This window comes from Ailuropoda melanoleuca, chromosome 16 (assembly GCF_002007445.2).
Source record: "Ailuropoda melanoleuca isolate Jingjing chromosome 16, ASM200744v2, whole genome shotgun sequence".
Taxonomy (NCBI): Eukaryota; Metazoa; Chordata; class Mammalia; order Carnivora; family Ursidae; genus Ailuropoda; species Ailuropoda melanoleuca.
In genome coordinates, this window is record NC_048233.1 from 39,727,851 (window position 1) to 39,751,588 (window position 23,738).

Consider the following 23,738-nt stretch of genomic DNA (forward strand, 5'->3'; position numbering starts at 1 on the left):
GGGACAGTCCATGACTTCTTTGCCTTCAAGGATATGAAACTGTTGACAGAGCAGAAGAATCTGTCAGACACTCTGCTCGCTTGCCAGAGAGCTTACTAGAGAATGTCCAGAGGGTCGAAGTCTGCCATCACCAGAGCAGGCGTAGCCACTGGGCACCTTAAGCGCAGCGCCAAGAGCCTATAAAAACGTATGGAACCTTTAAAATGTCATTGGCATCAAAATACAAACATGGAAAAATATTAATATGCAATTGTTGACAAAACATAATACTGTTAGTTTCATTACACTGTCAACTTGAGTATTAAAATATTCTCATTACATTTACAAAACTTGTTAGATTTCATCCCTATGCATGAAGATCGTTGAGAAGTCACAGCCAACGACATGTTAAAAAAACTCAGAGCCAGTTATTTCCAAAGCAAAGTTATATAAATCCTTTCAGATTATGTAAAGCTGTACATGTCGTGCGAGGGCATTTTATTATGTGGGATACAATTGGGGTGAGGCCTCCAAAGAAAGAATAAGCCTGGGACCTGAAAGGCCAGGAGCGGCGTGGCCGCCACAGCCGTCCTGTGTAAGACCTGCGTCGGGAATGCCTCTCACTTCCCTCCCAGACCAGGCATCCTTGCTGTATGTTAAGCCGTTGCTCAGAAGTCATTTTCTACTCTGACATCATCCAAAGGCCAGCTGTTCATGTCCCATGTCCTCCTCTTCCTTCCAGAGTCTCGACCTTGAGTGGAAGCCAGGATAGACACCATTCCTGATAAACAGAATCCCTGGATTGCAGTTCTCTGAGGACAAGGTCATTTCCTGACCCATGTCCCTAGGCCAGGTGTGGCTGGGCCATTGGAGAGAAGGGGGAGGGTAGAGGCCAAGTGCGAGATGGGGCAGATGGCTGTGTGCCGGGGGAGTGGACTGGGCGGCAGCGCTCGTTAGCTGGGTGAACTCATGAAGGTAGTGTTGTGACTGGATCGAAGACAACTGGCAGAGATGGCCTCCTCGGCCCGCACCATCTAGATTTGGAACCTCTGTGTCTCTATTTCTTCTACCTGTGTCCTCACTCCTCAGAGACCTACATGCCTCTGCCTCCAACCGGGGACACTGGGCCTTGACTGGTACTTGGTGTCTTCCCTTGTTCTTATCTTTTGACCTTTCCGGCTAATTGTCAGCACAGCAGTTACTTACTTGTTCGTGTCTCTGATTCATCGAAAAGTCACCGGTGCCTACTGGGTGCCAGGCACTAACCGTGGCCATCTCAGCTTGTTGGCTCTCAAAGGGTAGAGACACCACTTGGGGAATCCCCCCCAATTGGCATCCAGTTCAGGGGCCAGGTGGTCATGGAGCTGGCTCCAAAAATGAGTTGGGGAGCTGCGGGTTTCAGCAACAACACAGAAATCTTTAAAAATAAACACACCTCTATTTTATTAAAAATGTACAGTTTGGGGACTGAAGGAGGAAAGTCGTGTTTCTCAAAGTTCTAGGACTACTTAGCAATACCCAGGATGTTTGTGTAAAAACACCAGCTGGGAACCTGCATTTGAATCAAGTTCCCATGTGATGTTTAGTCACCCTGAAGTTTGAGAATCACTGACTAAGGGATGGAGTGGGGACTGAGATTGTCTCGATCCTTCTGGCTTTTTAGGGTTCCAGGAAGGGACTCATTTGACTTTTTACAGACAAGCTCGGCTGACTCATCCGGGGCTTCCTGGCGTTCCTTTCTGTCAGCCACCAAGACACTGAAAGAGTTAATTCAATTATGGGTTGGAGAGCAGCTGAGACAAGGCCCCAGGATGTGAATGCCCACCCAGCCCACCCAAGAGCTTCCCTCTTCGCCCCTGGGAGACAGTCCAGGGCGGCGCCCAGACTGGACCCGGACGTGGAACTGCTTAACTTAACACTTCGGCCACGTCCGAGGGGCTCTGCTTCTCTTCTGGCGATCTGCCTCTTGTCTCACATCACAGAGTACTTCCTCTTCCCTCCCCTCATCCTGCCCTGCTCCTTCCTATCCATTTGTGTTCCTTCCTCTCCACTGCCCTCTAATCTCTTTCCCCAGAAACCAAGTTACAAGCCCTCTCTGTCTGCAGCAGGCTGGAGGTCTGTGTGAGTCTGTGCTCGCCGCATCTTGGCCGTGCACATGACCCACCGTCCTTGAGCAGTGCAGGGATAGGCCGCGAGCAACGGAGGGCAGAGCGCTTAGAGTCGGGCTCGAGATCCTTCTGTACCTGCAGACAGCGTTTGGTGTGTGCAGGCACACAGCTATCTTACCTGTCAGCCAGAGAGCCCGGAGGAGCTGTTCACAAGACAAAGCAGAGACAGCTCTTGGAGGAGGGGGTCTGCTGGGTTTTGAGGGACACGGCTTTGTAGTGTCCCAACCCATAGAGGCAAGATGAATAGCCCTTCCCCACATTCTGAGGGGACACCCCAGGGGCCTGTAGATGATACAGGCTGTCCATTGCAGGCAGGAGAATGCGGCAGGCGGTGTGCAGCCCATCCTAGTTATGAAACTAGATGGTGCCCTGACTGGGCCCAGGGAGCTGGTGAGGCTGACAGGATCACAAAGAAGTGAGTGACCTGGGACCACACAGCAGCTGGATGTGAGGATCCTTGATGAGCCAGGGGCAGGCAGCCAGAGAGAAGGTACACTCTAGTGGGAGTGGAAGCAGAGTGTGTCTCCACGCACGGAGCCCTCACAAAGAAAACAGCACGGCCACCCCCCACCCCCCGGCAGACAGCAGTAGCCTGGGCAAGTAGCAGAGAACTTTCACTGAAGAGTAGCAGATTCCCATGCCACAGTAATGGGGTCCCAAGACAACACGGGGAGCCCCCGCACTGAACCATCCAGGATGAGCCTGCCACGCAGGGAGGGGGCGCCCACCTGGGATGCGGAGCAAGAAGACAGAAGAGGTAGGGCTTTGCCGCTACACCTGGTAGTATGATACACTGAATCAACTCGTATGGAGTTAAAAAAGTGGGGAAGAAAATTGTATTCACCTAAATTCCCCTGGAAAGGGGAAGCTGTCTTTGCCGGGATCAATATTTTGATAAGTGCGTAAGCCTGAAGCTGAGATCCCAGTGGAGGTCTGGGTGTGGGTGGAACAGCTCTGCAGGAGATAGGAAGGAGTCTCCGGGTTTTGCATGTCATGCCAGAGAGAGGGGGGAAGAAAGGAGGCTGTTGTTCAGTGCTGTTCACTGTGAATCCCTTTCCCCAACAACCCCCACCCCCCAATTTTCAAGGGTCAAGTGGAGTGTGTATTCTTGATATTTACGTACACATATTTATGTGTGTGGGAAGAACAAAGGGGTTGGGCCTCAGATTCAAGCAGACACCAAGCAAAGCCCAGGCCCTGGCGGGGAGGCAGAGAGAAGAGGAGGTCGGGGAGAAAAGACGCTACTCTAGGGGCCTTGGGCAACTTAAGCCAAATCTTAGCAGGGCAGGGCCCCAGTTGAACCCTGGGTTCCTGAGTTCTGCCACAGTGTTGTTTTGGTTACTCTCAATTTTGTTTGCTTTATCCAACACAACTAACAACATACACATATACAGACACACAGACACACACATACCTCTTAGCCATTCTGCAGGAGCTGGAAACCAGGTATCTATGTACTAGCTGGGATCCTCAGGCCCACTTCAGAGTAGAAGTGGAGCCAAGGACCAGCCTGCTTTCATGTTACCATGTCATACTGTCTTCCCTAAGTCCCCGTCTGGAGGACAGGGCAGCAGTGGTGTCTTACACCTTGGTTCTGGTTAGATCTAGACGGGCAGGTGTCAGTGCCCTCTCCCTGTCAAAGATCTATAATTGGGGCAGGGCCAGGGCCACAAGAGGCAGCTGGGATTGGCTCTAAAAAATCTAAACAGGCTCCTTGAAAGAGCCTTGGGTCTTCAACAGTGACATCTTCAAGCCCGGGGAGGCAAAGGAGAATTGAACCTTCCTAACTACAAAAGCCTCCTGTTGGCCCACTGAGTCCTGCCTCTTCCCCTCAGCTACTCTTCTCGGAACAATTCTCGAAGGCAGTAGGGAAATGAGAATGCCAAAAACAGGGCCAGGCCCGAGTCTCGGGCTCATCACGGGATTCTTGGTCTCCCCCATCTCTCCATTCCTGTACCCAGTTCTAGAATGGTGGCGTGGGGCCCGAAGCTGATGGCTGGTGAGGCAGGTGAACATCTCTCTGTCTGAGGTGGTGCAATAAATGAGATGGTTATGAATGTCTGGAAAGAGATCTCTTGGGTGGTTGGACAGAGACAATATGCACTCTGGCCCCTGCCCGTGGTGGGAATGTCTCCCTGAATCCAGATTAACCGTCCAGGCTTGCACCTTACCAGGCCTTGAGGGACCTTAAGCTTCTGCGGTAGGAGGAATGCACATCCAAGGCCAACAGCCGGGGAACGTCTGGGCACCCTCCTAGCTGCTCCCAGGGCAGGCTGGGGGGAGTCCTCTCTTCTATTGGGTAACTGGAGGAGGCCACATCAGTTCTCCAGATGGCCTCCATCTGGTTCTCCTGTTGGCTGGGGTGTGGAGGTTGAAAGTGTAGAAAGAAACGAAGAGTTAGATACATAGAGGGAGATCGAGAAGCAACAAGCTCTCCAAAGATGTAAGGCCCAAAACATCGGGTCTTGTTTTCTTTCCCTCTCAAATAGTTGTCAACACCATCCTGTCACCTCTTGTCCCCTTAACCCTAAGCCTCGCCTCTCTGGGGCTTATCTGGCTGAGGAGCTGCTGGAAGGGCACCGGGATAGCCTCTGTTCTTCTAGGCACAAGCCCCAGGGCTGCCCCACACAGGGCCACACTAGGGGAGGATGTGGGCCTTCTTGACTGCCCAGAAGCTCATGGTATGTCTTTCTGAGCCTGGAGGTTACACGGTGGGAAGGATCAGCCTTGTTTATATGGACAGATCAATAGCAGTGCTGGATCAACAATGCTCAGGGCAGAAATGATTCTAAGCTCTCAGGGGTGGGTCCTCAGAGTCTTTCAGTTGCAGTTTGAAACCTGCTTGGTCGGGCTGGCTTCTGAAGCCCACATCTCTCACACACACACACACACACACACACACACACACACCTGAGCCAATGGCCAGAGCTGAGCAGGGCAGCTGAGAAGACGGGCATCTTGCAACTCACGAGGTGAGCTTGGCCTGTCTGTGCCCTCACCAAACTGCCAGGCTCCCCGGTCTGGCCACCCCCAGTCTTGCTCCCTTTCTCCCCACCCATCTCAAGGGGCTGCCCATCAGCTCCCCTGCACCTACCGGGCCCGGCGCAGGGGCACACATTTCCAGTGCTTGGCTGCACAGTGCTCTGGGGACTGCTTGGAGGAGGGACCACAGGAGTGGGTGCGGCGAAGAAAGGAGGGGGGTGGCTTGCTTTTCCTCGACTTTGGGTTGGTGATCACAGGAATGTGCATGTGGGTGTTCCACTCCAGCTGGAGCTAGAGGAGCCAGCAGAGGGGCATCAGGGAGATAGGAATGTATCCCCTCTCCAGAGCATAGCCTGACTCAGGGCGGAGAGGAGAAGGTAAGCCCCAGGGAACCCCTCCAATCAGAGACCCCTGGGATCCCCGAGGATCAAATTTCCTAAAAATTCCTTGAATTATTATTTGCTAGGTTAGTTCCTGTTTTCTCCTTTGTTGTGGAGAAGCTGGACAGTGAGCGAAACAGCAAGGAAAAACCTAACAGAAGCCAGAGCAACGGGAACTCGAGAGAGCACTCAGGATTCATGACATGAGGCCAAAGATACCAGAACATTCTAGGGTATCCTTGTTTCCAGGCCCGGCCCTGGCACTGCGTGAGGAGCTGAAGGAACCCTCCCAGCCACCCAGAGAACTGTCATGCAGTCCCTTTCCTTCTCACCCTCAAAACCAATGTGGCAAGTCAAGCTACCTACAGGAGATGATCTAGATGAGGGGAAAGTGGTTGGAAACTGAGTTGGGAGGATAGCCCCAAGGCCAAGGCACCTCCAGCTGCCCAGTGCCGGCACTTACACTGCGTGCCTCAGCACACAGCTTCCCCCAAACTCTACAGCTCTTTTTGAGGGCCTCTCTCTCTCTCTCTCCCTACCTCCCCCATATATGGAAATTGGAAAGCTGCCCTTCCTCCCACTCAGGGGCCTCCAGCCTTCACCTCCTCCTGGCTCAGAGGCTTTCACCTGCCGTTTTAGTTCCCTTCCGCTGCCCCGCCCCCAGTCCCACCCCACAGCCCCACTGGCTCACTTCCTGGCCCCGTCCCTCCTGGTGGTGTTGACCCCGGGCAGCAGAGGCCCACCTTGGGGAACATGGTCACCATGCTGCTCAGACACTCTCGGCGCTTCTCCTCCAGGTCCTTCTGCTTGTCTGCCCAGGCCTGCAGCCAGAGGTTCTGCAGGTGGTCGATGTTTTCCAGGAAGATGTAAAGGTTCTGGGCCTTGTAGGTAGTCTCAGTTTCTCTCATGACTTGTATGTGGTTGATCACTTCCTGTCTGGGAAACGAGGGAAGTGATTTAGTGGGTGAAAGGACCTCCTGCTCCCACAAGTCTGTTAAGCAGCTAGGGCTCTGTGTTTGTGATTCCTGACAGCAAGGAGAGCAACAGAGGCTGGGGAGAGCCAAGGAAAGCGGGAGGCAGAGAAGTGGGAGGTGGTGGCGGGTGAGGAGCCTTGGGGCCTGGCTGGAAGCAGGGGGGCACAGTAGGTGCGTTATGGACAGGGCTAAGGGAAGAGAGGAAGAAATAAGGAGGCGGGCTTCGAGGAAAAGCCTGCTATAGAAAGAGCAGAGTGCATGTGTATGTGCCTGACCTCCCAACGCCCCAAGGTCAGACACCCTTTGCCGGTCCCCTCCCTCGGGGGACCTTGTCCCGGTCCAGGGTGACCTCTCCATCCCCATGTGCCACACACAGCAGTGGGTGCGGGTGCCAGGGAGTACCTACCGGAGGCTCTGGAAGCGTCTGTAGAGGATGTACCTACGGCACAGGCACTGCAGCCGGAGCGTGCTCAGCTCCATGGTGGTGGTGGTGAGCTCCAGCGCCTTGCTGCGCAGGGAGTGGGGCAGCCCCGGCTCAGCCTCCTCCAGAAGCTTCAGGTTCTTCCTCTGGGCCTCTGCGTCCATGTGGTATACTTTCCCTTTAAGAGTTGCCGGGGACGTTTGCAAGGGAGGCCGGGACACCTTTTGGATGGATGTGCCTGTGACAGGGAAGGAGGCCGATTTCTTGGGCTTCGTGGGAACCTGGCAGGCCCGTGGTTTCTGGGTAGACTTGGCAGAACTCAGGTTCCTCTGGTTTCTGGGGGCAGGCCGCTGGGTACTAGGGGACCTGGGCCGGTGTGGCCTCCTGCCTTGGTAAGCAGACTGGGCCCGGCTTGGGGGAGGCGCCAGCGATGCCTTCTCCAGGTCCTTCCACCGCCTGGTAGTCGTGAAGATCATTCTGCCTACGTCCTCCCCTGACCGCTCTAGCTCTCTCCGCGGGCCCCCTTGCTCCTTCTCCTGCTGGCCCAACCTCCGCTGCTGCTCCCTCGCCTTCTCCTGCAACTCCCACTGCTGCAGCTTCTCCTGGTGCTCCCGCTCCAGCAGGGCCCATTTCTTCTGCCGCTGCAGCCACATCGCCTCCTCCTCCAGCCACTGCTGCCTCTGCCTCTCCCAGCTGAGTTCCTCTTCCCAGTGCTCCACTTTGCTCTTCAAGGCCACCTTCTTGGAGCTCTCTGGGGACAGCTGCGTCCTAAAATGAGACTTAATTTGGAGTCCTTCCTTCTCCTGGGTTGCTTTCTGGAAGTCCTTCTGGTCTTTGACTTGGTGTCCTGGGCTCTCTGCCACAGGTCCTTCCCATTTCTTAGGAAACTTGTGATCCACCGGGGACAGCAACACGGGGTGGAGATGTTCAGTGTCCTTGCTGCTGTACACATCTGCAATCCTTGAATGTGTGGTCATGGTGGAAAGTGGCTGAGACGTTGAAGGCCTGGTACCACTGTCCCAGGCTGGGGCCATGGAACCTGGGGTCAGTGACAAAAACAACCACTCCTTGGGTTCCTGTTGGGTTTCCTCCATGACTGTTTTTTTCTTTGGAAGGGTCTCTTTCTCAGGGGGGCCCAGGGAGTCGACCAAGATCTTGGCTGGTTCTTCTGCTTGATCTCTAGAAGACTGAGCCTTCTTCAGCTGGAACTCTAAGGCATGCTTTATCAGGAGGAGGTCATGGTATTTTCTCCCTAGGATTTCTACCTGCTTTAGTAGGGCATCCCTCTTGCTCTGGAGAACTTGGAGGGAATTCTGGAAGTAGAGCCTCTGGCTGCTGAGTTCTTTGGTCATCTCTATTTTCAGGTTCCTGTATTTGGTCTCCAGATTATTATTCTCCTTGTGCTGGAGGGTCAAGGCCTTGTTGAGGTTCTCCACCACAGCAGACATGTACCTGATGGCTCTGACCTCCCCCTGGTTAAACATGGTGGAGTCCAGGAGCTCCTGCAGCATGGACGTCACCTCAGAGACCTTCATGCAGGTAGTATGCTTGTCCTGGAGCATCTGCTCTGGGCTCAGTGGCTGAGGATAGGATGCAGATCTGGGGGGGCTTTGTTCCCACCAGTCCTGCCAGAAGGTGTGTTTGGATACTAGGAGAGGTAGAGAGAACAAAGGCAACAAACTCCCGTGGGTGCCAAAGATTATACTGATTCTCTACACCCTGCTTGGCTAAATTCCCATCCAACCCTCTTAGGCCTTTGTCAAGAATAAGGAACTGAGGCAATACATGAGGCCAGGGAGATGTTATCAGGAGAGGTCTCTGCCAGGCTCAGAGCTTGCCCAGAGCTTTCCCATCGGGGTCTGCCAGCTCCATGGCACCTGCAGGGCCCATGGGTCCTGAAACTATTCAATTCAGTTCAACTCAATTCAATGTACTTCTGATCCTACATATTTCCCTGGAGTAAAGTTACTTTTCTAATCATGCCACTTCCCAGCCTCAGTATCCATGTTTGGCTCCCTACTGCCAACTACCCAAACTCCGGAACCCTACCTGGCAGTTAGATTTCAGATCACCTGAGAAGATTTGTTTCCCTTTCCTGTTACCACTAGACTGTGTAGAGAATTTATCACATGGTTCTGCAGCTGTTCATATGCTGGGTTTTTTAATGACTAATGTCTTTTTCCATTTGGGGGGTCATGAACTCCTTTGATACTTTGAGGAAAGCCGGGGACCTCCTACCCAGGAAAATGCACATAAACACAGACTGTGCACTCTGTTCAAACCAGTTCATAGACCTCAGCTCCTCAGAGCTGGGTCATGGTCATAGTGGTATCCCCTTGATCTAGGTGCATAGGGCTGCTAGAGTGATTATCTTGGAACATCCATTCACTCGCCCATTCGACGGACATCACTGACAGAAAAAACATTGGCTAACTGGGTGAGGAGCTAAAGGGTATGTGGAAATTAAATGGCATTGAAGTCAAGCTAGCATTTGGCCTAGTGGTTCAGAGCTTGAATTCTGGAATCCGATAACTTGGGCTAGAATCCCATCCTTACTACTTGCTTTAGGCAAGTTTCCTAACTTCTCAGTGCCTCTGTTTCTGAACAATGGGGATAACCACAGCATCTACTCATAGGAATTCACTGGATCGTGCATGTTTAGTGGCAAGCACAGTACCAGGTACCTCGTAAGTGCTCAATAACTAATCCCTAAGAAGAAATGAATAAGACACAGCCTTTGCCCCTCCAGGAGTTTATAATCTAGCAGGGAAATGAGTATACAAATAACTATATTTCAAGACATAATGTCAAGGATTGTAGGAGAGTCCGTCTCCTTCCCTGCTTCTTCCCTCCCCCAACTATCGATCTTGCTTGATAAGGATCCTGGCCATGAGAATCAATGACAAAACACACATGTGACCTACCGCTTATTAAGCCCTGAGCATGTTCTAAGCTGGTGCCAGATGCCTCAGACCTAGGGGAACCCTGCACGTGGGCGGTGTGCTCCTCTCTTTGCATATGAAGAGAATGAGGTTCAGAAAGGTTAAACAACTTGCTCAAAGTCACACAGCCAGAAATTGACACACGGGATTCAAACTCAAGTCCATCTAACTGCGAAGCCCAGTAAGATTAAGAAGCCAGAAAACCTAAGTGTGGGGTCTGGTTTTGCCATAGTTTTTGTTTTGTTTTGTTTTGTTTTGTGGTCATTTCTCTTCTCTGAGCTTTAATGTTCTCAACTATAAAATGTAAGAGGAGTTCAATAATCTCAGGTCCCTTCTAGTGCTGATACAAGTAAAATTTCGAGGTTGAGCCGTGTTGTTGACTGACCATTTCTGGAGCAGCCACAAATGAGAAGGTTCTGGAAGGGCCTCTGGTGAGTCTCGCTAGACTTCTTGGCTCTGCAGCTACAAACTCCATCCAGCCTTTCTGGCTTTCTAGTCTTGATCCCCAGGACATGCATGAGGATACAGCCCCAGGAAGCACCAACAGGGACCTGTCTCCACATTACTCCTCCCTTCACAGCTCAGAACTGCAGAGCGCTCAGCTTGGGTTCAACACCCCAACCCCATAATACTGCCTCTCCATTTCAGATAAGGCTTTTGTTATGGAGGAGAGTCAAAAAGACCCCGACAGACCCCAGTATGTGACTTCTTCTCCTGAGATGGCATCCACCCCACACAACCCCCATCCTGGGTGCTCCTGCAACCTACTTTGTGTCCTTTTCTTTTGTCTTTCAATGAGAGTAGAGCAAAGGGAAATGAGAGACTCGATGCCTCCTTTGGTGGCAATGAGAGAGAGAGGTAACACCTTCTCCATCACCTCGATCCATTCGTCCAGAGCTTTCTCTTCCTCCTTACCCTTCCTGTTCCTGAACTCATAGGTCAGACTGTCACCTGGAAAGGGAGTGAGGGGTACAAGCTGAGTGCAATCTGTCCTCTAGGGAGCTCCAAGGAGTCCCATAGCATGAGGGTTATACCAGCAGGCTTTGAGGTCGGATTGGATTCACCTCTTACTAGCTGTGTGATGTTGGGTAAGTTACTTATTTCTCTGAGCCTCAACATACATGCCTGTAAGAGTTGGGTGGGGATTAAATGAGATAATACATGTGAAATGATTAACATGAACCCTGCTGTGTAGAAAATAGGCAATAGACATTAAACAGTGTTGTTTAACTATAAGGCCAGGGATGTGTCTGCCTTGTTATTGTTCTATCCCCATTGCCTAGTCTGGTATCTGGACAATTAAATGAATTAACTGGAGGGAACAACCCTGCTTAGTTCTTGGGTGCAGCTGAAGGACCACAGAATTGAGAGCTCCTTGGGGGAGGGCAGTGTAAAGGGGGTGGGGCACATCCCTAAACCCTCTTACTCCATCACTGCAGCATCTGCCCAACCTCATAGCAGAGTAAGGTCTTATGAAGGCATAACTCTGATCTTAATGAGGGTAGCACCTGGCTCCAGGCCTGCGTATAGTTGGTCCACACTCAAGTGGCTATACCAGTTGTTTACAGCTGGCCTCAATGCTATTTGGCCCAGTGCCCATGAAGTAAGAGTCATTAAGTAAATATCACCTGTGGGTTCCTCTATAAAATACCTGGTGTGTTCCACCAAAAAAACTGCTAGAACTAATAAACAAATTCAGTAAAGTTGCAGGGTACAAAATCAACATGTAAAAATCAGTTGCATTTCAGGGCGCCTGGGTGGCTCAGTCGGTTAAGCATCCGACTCTTAATTTCAGGTCAGGTCATGATCTCAGGGCTGTGGGACTGAGCCCCACATTGGGCTCCACACTGGGCGTGGAGCCTTCTGGGGATTCTCTCTGTCCCTCTCCCTCTGCGCCTCCTCTGACTGCATGCATGCGTGCGCACTCTCCCTCACTCTCTCAAAATAAATAAATAAAAATAAAGTTCTCTTTAAAAATCGGTTGCATTTCTATACGTTAACAATAACGTATCTGAAAAAAAAAAAGAAAATAATCCCATATACAACAGCATCAAAAACAATAATATACTTAGGAATAAATTTAACCAGGGAGGAGAAGGATCTCTACACTGGAAACTGTAAGACGTTGATAGGAGAAATTGAAGAAGACACATATAAATGGAAAGATACTCCACGTTCATGGATTGGAAGACAATATTGTTTAAAATGTCCATACTATTTTGGGGTGCCTGGGTGGCTCAGTCGTTAACCATCTGCCTTTGGCTCAGTTCATGATCCCAGCGTTCTGGGATCGAGCCCCACATCAGGCTCCCTGCTCAGCAGGAAGCCTGCTTCTCGCTCTCCCACTCCCCCTGCTTGTGTTCCCCCTCTCACTGCCTCTCTCTCTGTCAAATAAATAAATAAATAAATAAATAAAATCTTTAAAAAAAATAAATTAAATGTCCATACTACCATCTTAGAGACATCTATAGATTCAACAAAATCTCTATCAAAATCCCAACAACATTTTCCACAGAAACAGAAAAAACAATCCTAAAATTCATATAGAACCACAAAAGGCCCCAAATAGCCAGAGCAATCTTGAGAAAAAGAACAAAGATGGAGGCATCATCTGATTTCAAACTATGTTACCAAGCTATAGTAATCAAGACAATATGGTATTGGCATAAAAAGAGATACATAGACAAATGGAATAGAGTCAAGAACCCAGAAATAAACTCATGCATTAATGGGCAACTAATATTTGACAATCGAGTCAAGAATACACAATGGGTGAAGGATGGCTCTTCAATGAGTGATGTTGGTAAACCTGGATATTCATATGCAAAATGGATCCCTATCTTACACCATTCACAAAAATTAACTTGAAATGGATTAGAGACTTAAATCTAAGACCTGAAACCCTAAAACTCCTAGAAGAAAACACAGGGGAAAAGCTTCTTGACATTGGTCCTGGCAATGATTTTGTGAATATGACACCAAAAGCAAAGGCAACAGAAGCAAACACAAACAAGTGGGACTACATCAAACTAAAAAGTTTCTGCGTGGTAAAAGAAAGGATCAACAAAATGAAAAAGGCAATCTATAGAATGAGAGGAAGTATTTGCAAACCGTTTATCTGATAAGGGGTCAATATCCAGAAGAAGGAGCTCATACAACTGGATAGTGAACAAAACAAATAATCCAATTAAAAAACAGGCAAAGGCAACACAGATTCCATACTAAAGACCAAAGGAGGCTGGCCTGGTCTCAGAGATCTTTCCCTTGCGATGCAAGCACGCAGCTCCTAGAAAGCGGCCCTTTGAAAAATGACGACAACTAACTGTCCAACCGTAGCTACTCCATGACTGTGCAAGAGTCATACCCAAAGTCATCCCTTTGATCCAACTTCCTGCACGAGCTGCAACACATTCCGAACCAGTTTAAATGTACCCAGTGCAGAATCAGCTACCGGGCAGCCTATTGACATGGGGAGGAAACTGTACAGGTGCTGTCAGTGTTGTCCTGGAGTTTAGGAAAGCAGGCAAATGTGTGTCCCCCGCTGTGCTGACAAATGTGTCCATGAGTAACACCTGTCAGTGTGGGCCTGGCTGGGGCGGGACCATCTACTCCAGGGATGAGGAAACAGCCGTGCAGAAAAATCGAAACCAGTGCCTAAGTTCACACATCTACTAAATGGTGGAGACGGACTCACATCTCCTCCACAGCCAGTAATTTTAACCACAAGGGTTCGGTGTCTCCTGAAGTTGGAAAGGAGGTTTAGTGAAAGTGAGAAGGGTCAGTGGTCCTGAAGGGAGGGAGAGTAGGAGGCAGGGGCCAACAGCCCCAGGCAAATATTCAAATAAGTATCCTGAGAGATATGGAGGGCACACTAACATTGGAGATGATGAATTTAAAATGACAACAATTTGACATACTTCTTTTGTTATTTTTAATTTTCTCACATGTAATATTAAGGATATAGAACCAGATTATATTTATGATTCCTTTCAACCCCATGATTAAATATGTATATGAAAGGAAAGAAGGCAAAGGACCTGAACAGACATTTTTCTAAAGAAGACCTACAAATGGTCAACAGGTACGTGAAAAGGTGTTCAACAACACTCGTCGTCAGGGAAGCACAAATTAAAACCACAAGGGGATATTACCTCATACCCGATAGGATGGCTATTATGAAACAGATAAGAGATTCCAAGTGTTGGTGAGGATGTGGAGAAAAGGGGACCCTTGTGCACTGCCGGTGGAATATAAATTGGTACAACCATTTTGAAAAACAGTATGGAGGTTTTTTTCTAAAAGTTAAAAATACAATTACCACATGGTCCCGCAATCCCACTTCTGGGCATATGTCCAAAGGGAATGGAATCACTACCTCCAAGAGATATCTGTATTTCCATGTTCACTGAAACATCATTCACAGGAGCCAAAACATAAAACCAAGCTAAGAGTCAGTAGATCGATGAGTGGTTAAAGAAAATGTGGTATATATGATGAAATATTTATTTTTTTAGTTTATTTATTTATTTAAGTAACCTCTACCCCCAACGTGGGGCTTTAAGTCATGACCTTGAGGTCAAGAGTCACATGCTCTTCCAACTGAGCCAGCCAGGAGCCCCCTTTATACAATGAAATATTATTCAGTCATAGCAAAGGAAATCCTGCCATTTGTCACAACATGGATAGACCTTGAGGATATTATGGCAAGTGAAATAAGTCAAACAGAGAAAGACAAACACCATATGATCTCACGTGTGGAATCTAAAAAGCTGAACTCACAGAAACAGACAGTAGAACGGTGGTTACCAGGGGCTGGGGGGTGGGGGAAATGGGGAGATTGGCCAAAGGGTACAAAGTTTCAGTTATAAAATAAAAAAGTTCTGGGGATCTAATATAGTGTGGTGACTATACCAACAATGCCATACTGTGTGCCTGTAATAGGCCCACCAGAAAAAAAAAAAAGGGGGGGGGTGGTGGGTAATCTGTGAGATGATGGATGTGTTAACTAACCTGATTGTGACAAGCCTTGCACAACATATATGTCTATCAAATCATTGCATTGTACACTTTAAATTACACAATGTTATTTGTCAATTACGTCTCAATAAATCTGGAAAAAATAAAAACAAAATAAATAAAGCAGCATGGGTTTGAATTTAGTTTCAACCCTGCTAAAAAATGAGACGTCACAATGGACCTGTGACTTAGCTCCATCACACATGCAGCTAATGTCACGATCTACTATATTCTGGACAATTACATGTTTGTCCCTCTGGGGAGTAGACGGGATCGCTGTGACAGGAGTGGGGGAAGGTCTCAGTGGAGAGGCACTGCACCCACTGCCCTGCTTTCCCCTCCCGGCAAGAGCCGACGTGGTGTGGGGAAAGGAGGAGACAGGAATGAGTGTGGGACCAGTGTCCAGCGGGGAAGGTGCCCGCCCCCAGGCACCCGGTCTGCAGACTCACCCCAGTCACCCAGCCAGCGGAGAATTTCGTACAAGTGCTTCTCTTTAGTCTTAGCATCTTCGGAGAAGGAGGCAATTTTCTCCAGCAAGATGAATCTGTTCTTGCCCTTTTGCTCTGTTCGGTCAGATTTCACCTTTTCTTTTAAATCATATCCCAATTCTTCCTGGAAGCGGTTGATGACACAGTTGACATTGTCCAAGATGTCTGAGAGCTGGGAAGAGATATCCTATATGGGAGGCAGCAGATTGTAGTGTTTAGGGGTGGGAACTCTGGCGCCAGATCCCATGTCCCGGTAGTGTGATCTCAGACAAGTCAGTTCACCCCTTGGGGCCTCAGTGTTCTTACTTATAAACTGGGGATCATTATGGTACTCACGTCACAATTTTTCTAAAGATTAAATGAATCAATATTTGTAAAGCACTTAGGACGGTTCCTGGTACATGAAATAAGTGTTAGCTCTTCTTGGTGTCACTTTGATGATTAAGACCAGGTCAGGAAGGGAGAGAACACTAAAAATTCAGAGCATACATTTCTTCAGAATTTCAAAATTTTCTAGGGATTTCTGGACATCTCTCCTCACAAGGATCCAGAAGCAACAGGCTGAAAAAATGAGGCCCTAAGAAACCCTTAGGATCAGAGGCTCCCATAAAAAAAATGCACTGGATGCTCACGTGCAGGGTGATTTCAGTCTTTGGCCTTTTCCCTGTAAGCTTCTAGGGCTTAGCGTGAAGGATTCTCACAGGTGGCCAAGAACAGGCCTGAATCAGGAACTCTGGGCCCCTCCTCTTGCCCTGCTAAGACTTATCACTATGTGTCTCAGGGCCATCCTGGGGCTTCCTCATGGGCTGTTCCTTTCCTATGCCCTGTCTCACGGGGTGGTTTGATTCCCGCTCGCTCTACAGAGGCCAAGTCTAGGAGATGGATAGTTTGGATTAATCTGTCTGCAAACCCAGCTTGCTGAGGATCCCAGGACTCCCGAAGGCCCAGAGCTGGACTCCTGTCCCAGTCTGGACTCAGTTCCCAGTCTCCACATCAGATCCCAATAGAAGGGTTGACCCCTTCATTACAGGTGTTACCTCCTGAGCCCGCGTTTGCTGGGCAGCCTCAATCCTTGAGATGATGGCTTTCACCGATGCAGGGGTCATCAACTGTGGGGGCCTGTCTTTCTCCATTTTGGATCACCCTGTTAGTTGCAAAGGTGTCCTGTGTCTCTGGTACCCAGGCCTGGACATGTGATGCTAGCTGCTTTGGGGTTAAGGACTCCAGGGCAGTTCCTAAGTACCCTCTCTGCCTAGCCACAGCTCCCTGTAACTGCCAGACGTCAGGTTCCAACTGACCCCTTCTCCAGTGACATCATCAGTTTGATTAGAAGAATGGCTCCTTGTCAACTATCTGCGTGGTTATCTAGCTTTTTATGTATTACCTAATATATATTAAGTCGACCTATTGTGGGGTTTTTTTTGTTTTTGTTTTTAAAGATTTTATTTGTCAGAGAGAGAGAGAGAGAGCACGCAAGCAGGGGGAGCAGCAGGCAGAGGGAGAAACAGCCTCTGTGCTGAGCAAGGAGCCCAATGTGGGACTCAATCCCAGGACCCTGGGACCATGACCTGAGTGGAAAGCAGATGCTTACCCAACTGAGCCACCCTGGTGTCCCGTGTCGACCTATTGTTTTTTTCTTAAGTCCTTAAATGTTCTGTTACCAAACTAAATATTGCTGGCTAAAAATAGGAAAAAATAATTAGAAAAAGTTCTTTGCCCAAAGAAAAGTTTTTAAAAATTAGAACCAATCAATAAGTAATGGTGATATGTTTGCATTTGCACCAAGGATTAAGGCTCTATCAGCACTTTTCCTTACTGAAGGGGATCATTATTGCAAGATTGCTTTTAGAAACAAATGTCTAAAATGGACATTGTTGTATGCCCAGGACCTAGAACCAAGCCTGGCACACAGTAGGCACTTAATAAACACTTGTTGAATGAATGCATATGTAAGAACAAATGTGTATACTTGCAAATTATTCTTCCATGCTACTTAAAAGTACTCCCACTTAACAGATAAGGAATTAAATATTGTAAAGTTCAGTTCTCAGCAGTGCCATGGCCACTTAATAACTTGGCACCTGACACCCACCTTTCATATACCATCAGTTCATTCGCATACTCAAAGCTAGAAATACAGAAATGAGTGAGACCTAGTTCTGTCTTTGAGGCACTCATACCCTGATTTACAGATACCTCTCTATCTATACATCTGGCACTGGATAGTCCTTTAATCCCTTAAAATTTCAGAGCACGTTGTAGTTTACAAATAACTTATTCATCCTTAAAAACATGGATGAGCCACCTAAGACTCAGAAGAGTCACGAGATTTACCTAAAGTTACAGAGCTGGGGAAGTACAGAGCCAGGACTTCATCCTCATTTCCTGATTCCCAGTCTGGGGTCCTTTCCTTTTTCCCTCTTCTTCCTCCCCTTCCTCCCTTTCTTCTTTCTTTTGAACCCAATCATACTGATAATTAGATTACATATAAATGACCTAAGAAAGCTAATTAAAAGATAGAGCTTGTAAGGTTCAATAAAGAAAAACCCAAGACTCAATTATGTGCTGTCTATAAGAAACCACACTTAAAATAAAAAGACACACATAGGGGCACCTGGGTGGCGCAGTCATTAAGCATCTGCCTTTGGCTCAGGGCATGATCCCAGCATTCTGGGATCGAGCCCCACATCAGGCTTCTCTGCTAGGAGCCTGCTTTTTCCTCTCCCACTCCCCCTGCTTGTGTTCCCTCTCTTGCTGGCTCTCTCTCTCTCTCAAATAAATAAATAAAATCTTTAAAAAAAAAAAGACACACATAGGTTAAAAGTAAAAGGAGAGAAAGAGATAAACCATGCTAATACTAATCAAAAAGAAAGCTGGGATGGCTATATTAATAGCAGACTTTAGAATAAGAAATATCAGCAAAGATAAAAACGGGAGGGACATTCCATAATGATAGAGATGTCCATTAATAAAGGGGACATAATCCAGGGCGCCTGCATGGCTTAGTTGGTTAAGCATCTGCCTACCACTCAGGTCATGATCTCAGGGTCCTGGGATCAAGCCCCCATGTTGGGCTCCCTGCTCATCGGGGAGTCTGCTTTTCCTTCTCCCTCTGCCCCTCCCCCTGCTTGTGCTCTCCCTCTCTCTCAAATAAATATATATAATCTTTAAAAGAAGGATATAATCCTATATGTGCATGAACCTAATAACAGAGCTTCAAAATATACAAAGCAAAAAAACTTACAGATATGAAAGAACAAATGGACAAATCCACAATTACAGTTAGAGATTTCAACACTTCTCTTGCAGGAACTGGTAAAAATAGAAAAAAATCAGTAAGGACTTAGAGGTTTTGAAAAACACTATCAACCCACTTGACTCAACTGACATTTATAGAACACCTCATCCAACAACAACAGCGGGACACATATTATTTCCAAATGCATATGGAACAATCTGAGCCTTAAACAAACGTCAGTAAGTTTATGAAGATTAGAGTCATATAATGGGATGCCTGGATGGCTCAGTCAGTTAAGCGACCGACTCTTGATTTCCGCTGAGGTCATGATCTCAGGGTCATGGGATAGAGCCTGGGTGGGTGCTCCTTACTCAATGGGGCCTCTGCCTCTCTTGCTCTGCTTCTCCCCCTGTGCGCATGCACTCTCTCTCTCTCTCTCAAATAAACAAATAAATAAATCATTAAAAAAATATGTTCTCTGACCACAATGGAATTAAACTATAAATCAATAATTGAGAAATACCTAGAAAATTCCCAAATACTTGTAAATTAAACAACTTCTATATAATCCATGAATCAAAAAAGAAATCACAAGGAAAATTATGAAATATTGTGAACTGAATGGAAATGAAAACATGACAAAATTTAGCTCTTGATTTGGGCTCAGGTCATGATCTCAGGGTCATGAGATTGGCTACGTGACAGGGGTGGAGCCTGTTTAAGATTCTTTCCCTCTCCCTCTGCCCCTCCCCTGCTTCTTCTCTAAAAAGAAAAAAAAAAAAGGGGGTGCCTGGGTGGCTCAGTCCTTCAGTGTCTGCCTTTGGCTCAGGGCGTGATCACAGAGCCCTGGGATCGAGCCCCGCATCAGGCTCCTCTGCTAGGAGCCTGCTTCTTCCTCTCCCACTCCCCCTGCTTGTGGTTCCCTCTCTCGAAGGCTGTCTCTCTCTCTGTCAAATAAATAAATAAAATCTTTAAAAAAAGAAAAGAAAAGAAAAGAAAAGAAAAGAAAAGAAAAGAAAAGAAAAGAAAAAAAGAGCCACCCTTAATGATCACTAGCCCAGGAAAGATGTTTGTAAACCTTTTTTTTTTTAAAAAGCAGAAGTCTCCTTTTCCAAGCAAAGCCTTTTGCAGAACCTCACTACCTAAAACAGATAAAAGCAATATCTTACTAGAATACATTAATAGTATAAGTTCAATTTCATGATATCCCAGTGTTATAAAATTATTCAATGTCAACAAGGATGTTTCGGTAAACTGCGAAACTTGGTATGTAGGACATTTGAGTGTATCTATTTTTAGTTAATTTTTTATTAAAGTGATCTCTACACCCAACGTGCGGCTCGAACTCATTACCCTAAGATCAAGAGTCGCACGCTCCATTGACTGAGCCACAGCCAGGCGCCCCTTGAGTATACATGTTTTTAAACTACTGTTTTAAAAACAGATAAAATATATCTAAAGTTTTTGGATAAAAATGGTAGATTGAACACATGTATCTAATTTTGCTCTACTAAAAATACACTAAAACTATAGCAAAGGGATTTTTTAGGCCATAAATCCACAAAGACAGGGAAACAGGAGAGGAGACAGGAACAGAATACTTTAGGAAGTTGGAAAGCATACGGACGAGTGGTTATTGACTTAGACTAGAGAAGGATGGGTCCTAAGGCAGCAGTGGGGCAACTGGATGGCAAACAGAATTGGTTGTGCCAGATGCCTGACCACCCCAGAAGAAGACCTAAAGATGGTAGCATTAGAGGTTCCCTGCAGTGAAACTCTTGGCCAACAAGCCCCACCCATATACCTGAGCTCACAGAACACAGATGCCTCCCGTGGGCTTTTTGGTAACCCATCCTTTAATGTGAGCAAACGACCCAGGATTATAAGACGTCCAAGAAAAGATTCTAACAGAGAGAGAACAAAACAACAGAAAAAGAAATTTAGAGCAAACAGAGATTACGCAGAAAGAAGAAAACTGAAACAAAACTACCATTAATAGCTTCAGAGATAAGAAACCATTGCGATACTGAAACAAAATAAGATGCTATTAGAAAGGAATACTCGAAGAATAACAGTAAAGTGAGAGTAATAAAAATCTTTACAATATTGAAAAACTCAGTAGAATAATGGGAAGATAAGATTGAGAACTCTCCCAGGACACAAAGTAATAACGATGGAAAGTAGGAGAGAAAAATAAGAAATTGGTAGGAGCATTCCATCAGATTCATCATCTGGATTTTAGGAGTCCCCAAAAAGAAAGAATGGGGAAAATGGAAGGGAAGAAATCACCAATGGGATAATTCAAGATTATTTCCCAGAAGTGAGGGGGCACTGAGTGCCCAGCACAACAAACAGCCTCTCATCCAGACATATCACTGCCATCTTAGAACACTGGAGACAAGGAGAGGTTCAGAGATGGGGAAGAAGCTACTTACAAAGGATAAGAACTTACAAAGCTTCGGACTTCTCATAAGCAATAATGAAAGCTAGAAGGTAATGTCACAATGCCTTCATAATTCCTTAGAAATTCAATACCCAATCAAACAATCAATCAAGTGTTGGAGTAGAAAAATGGAGATGTCAAACATGCAAAGTTTCAAAATAATTTCCCTCTCCTTTTCTCAAGAAGCTTCTGCAAGATGGTCTCCAAAAAGAGGGAATAAATTAAACAACAAAAAAAGACATGGAATATGGCAAACAAAAGAGCCAACAAAGGAGAGATCAAAGACGATGCCAGGAAGATGAGAGAGGAGAGTCCAGGTTGCCAGGTGTGTAGCAAGGGTAGAGGATAAAGGCTCGGATTGGAGGTCCGAAGGCTCCAGCAGAGATCTCTTCAAGAAGATGAAGTTGATAGAGTCTCTGCTGTGTCTAGATATTCTGGGAAGAGATTCAGGCAACTAGGGGAAGATTTTGAGGCAGATTTTGTGATAAATACATAGAAAACTAAACAACTGAAAAAACAAGGTTTAAGTATTAATTCCAGGAAAAATCAAAAGTTGTGCAGGAGAGGAAGTCATCAAAGTTTTCTACATGGCTCGACTCCGAGGAGCAGGTGCAGTCAGTGTTGTAAAAACTGAAAACCAAACTAACAAAAATTATTGGATTAAATTTGCCAGATGGGGGATGAGAGTGAGGGATCAGGTGGTGGGGGGAGAGACCTGAAGGGAACAAAGTTAAATTCTCCAATCTGCCCCTTTTATTTGTGGGAGCTGAGGCAAGACTACAAATGGGATATGTACTCAAATATTTTAATGTTACAAATTAAACTAAAAACTTAATTAAAATACCTTCTAAACTCTTCACTTTACCAACCTACCTTCATAAGAACCTGGAAAGCCAGGTTCTAAATTAGAATTTTTGGAATCCTCAGAGTCCCGCTAGAAAATAGGAGCCCCCAGCCCCTGGCTCTTGTCTCACCCCCTTCTGTTCTGTAATTGCCTCTGTCCTACATGAGAGAGCTTCACACAGGGTCCTGTGGAGACCCCAGCTTGGGCTCTTCCTTCTTGCTGCAAAAAACTGCTCCTTGGCTATCCCTCAGGCCTAGTGGCGCCCATCAGCAAGGTCTTCCTGGGGAAGAAAGCTCCAAGGAGGCAAGCTGGGCAGGGAAATCCAAGGCCCCAGGTATTCAGAATATGGCTTATAAGGGGGTAAGTAGGCTTTGGATGGGCATATCCCCTTGGACTCCTGTGGGGAGGGATGCAGCTGGAGGAGGGCCAGGGTAATGAAGGTAAAATGCCAAAAGAAACAGCTTCAAATAGCTGAAAACGGCTGCCTCCAGGGAGGGAGAGATGATGGAGGCAGGGCTTTGATGTTTTTACTAACAAATCATATACAATTATTTGACTCTTTAAAATAGGTGCCTACGTAGGCTAAGAAATACCTTATTTGAAAAAGAAAAAAAATAAAATTCAATGTGACTGGTACAAGTTTATGGAGCCTCTGACCACTTCTGCGATGCCCAGAGGTCTCAGTAATAAAGTTTGAAAACCACAAGACTAGGCCTTCATTTGAGGCTATCTAGGTATTGTGAAGAAAACCATAATGAAGTTTCTCTCTACAATGGTCCCCACGAACGAACCCCTCTTCCTTTCCTCCCATTTGTCCCTTTTAATTTAGGAGTTCTGCTTCCTGTTGGTGGTTGCCTTACCTCTCTCTCCGTAGACTGTAAGCCCCTTGCAAGCAGAAACCGGCTCACAAGTTTTGGAACTCCAGCACCTAGCACAGCACCGAGTACAGAGTACAGACTCAACTAAGCGTTGATGAATAAAGAAAAAAGGAAGCATTTTTATCCAGGCTTTGGAGAGAAGGTGCTCGATCCCTTTCAGCACCCGTATCAGGAGTCCTGTCAGCTACTAGCCCTGAAACGTTCTGCATATTCATTAGTTTTGGGTTGTGGGTTGTAATTCCCTTTCTGCACAACATAGTATTTCGCTCACATCTCTAACGCCTATAAACGATTGGCTCACTTTCACCGCTTGGTGGGAGCCAAATCTTAAAAGAAGTAACTTCAGGTTCACCTAAGAAGCACGCACGCCGCCTCGGAGGGCAGGGATTTCAGAGGATCTGTATGCTTTTTTTTCAATTGCCCTCTGCCCAGTGCCTGGAACAGTTTGAGGCACATAACAGATGTTCAACAAACACTTGTTTAATGAATGAATTTAAAGTGCTAAAAAAAAAACTAGGCAAAGAATAAAAAAACTCTTTGTGAAGTGCAAAGATACCCCTACATTCTGAATGAACACGTCGGTCCAGCCCCCAGGTCCTGGGAGCGAGCGCCCGTGCGCGGCGGACACGCCAGGCGAGCTGCGACAGCCGGGAAACGGCGGGCCCAGGTCTGGAGGCGGCCGGCGGGAAGGGCGGGAAGGCAGGAGAGAGGCCGACGCGGGGAGCCGGCCCGGGAAGCGCGCTCAAGCCGCTCGGCGCGGCCGGGCTTCTGCGGCTCCCGCCGCCCGTCAGGAGTCCGGAGGCGCGCCCCGCCCCCCGTGGGCGGGCCCGGGACCTGGAGGCGCGGAGGCGGGGTCTGGCTGTCCGCGCCGGGGGCGGGGCCTGGCCCGGGCGCTCCGGGCCGGTTCAGGGCCCGGCTGGTCCGCGGGCGCGACCGGAGCCCCGGCCACCAANGGGGGAGAGGGGTTGAGGGAAGCGAGAGTTGC

General features: G+C 47.5%; 1 protein-coding gene across 3 annotated transcripts; it reads right to left on the reverse strand.

Annotated features, from left to right (window-relative positions):
- Window positions 1-1,394: 1,394 nt before the first annotated feature.
- Window positions 1,395-23,705, reverse strand: FAM186B (family with sequence similarity 186 member B). 3 transcript variants are annotated; one of them, XM_034646499.1, is made up of 11 exons: window positions 22,736-22,763; window positions 18,595-18,662; window positions 16,388-16,494; window positions 15,312-15,537; window positions 10,615-10,797; window positions 6,890-8,552; window positions 6,253-6,445; window positions 5,242-5,420; window positions 4,319-4,504; window positions 2,992-3,144; window positions 1,395-1,736 (listed from the first exon to the last, which is right to left on the reverse strand). In XM_034646499.1, exons 3-11 carry the CDS (start codon window positions 16,481-16,483, stop codon window positions 1,592-1,594), a joined length of 3,024 nt encoding a protein of 1,007 aa, XP_034502390.1. In that variant the 5' UTR covers window positions 16,484-16,494; window positions 18,595-18,662; window positions 22,736-22,763; the 3' UTR covers window positions 1,395-1,591. The 3 variants fall into 3 exon arrangements, with proteins under 3 accessions (XP_034502390.1, XP_034502391.1, XP_019658480.1); XM_034646500.1 differs by lacking the exons at window positions 2,992-3,144; window positions 16,388-16,494 and having other exon boundaries at window positions 22,736-23,705; XM_019802921.2 differs by lacking the exons at window positions 18,595-18,662; window positions 22,736-22,763 and having other exon boundaries at window positions 16,388-16,643.
- Between the last annotated feature and the right edge of the window lie 33 nt (window positions 23,706-23,738).

Bases quoted from the DNA above. Each gene is read 5' to 3' on its own strand.
- FAM186B (XM_034646499.1), bottom strand. From the start codon at position 16,483: ATGGAGAAAGACAGGCCCCCACAGTTGATGACCCCTGCATCGGTGAAA. The intron at 8,553-10,614 runs GTAGGTTGCAGG...TACCTCTCCTAG, and splicing joins ACAAAAGAAAAGGACACAAA to TATCCAAACACACCTTCTGG. The intron at 5,421-6,252 runs GTGGGCCTCTGC...TGGCTCCTCTAG, and splicing joins TGGTGACCATGTTCCCCAAG to CTCCAGCTGGAGTGGAACAC.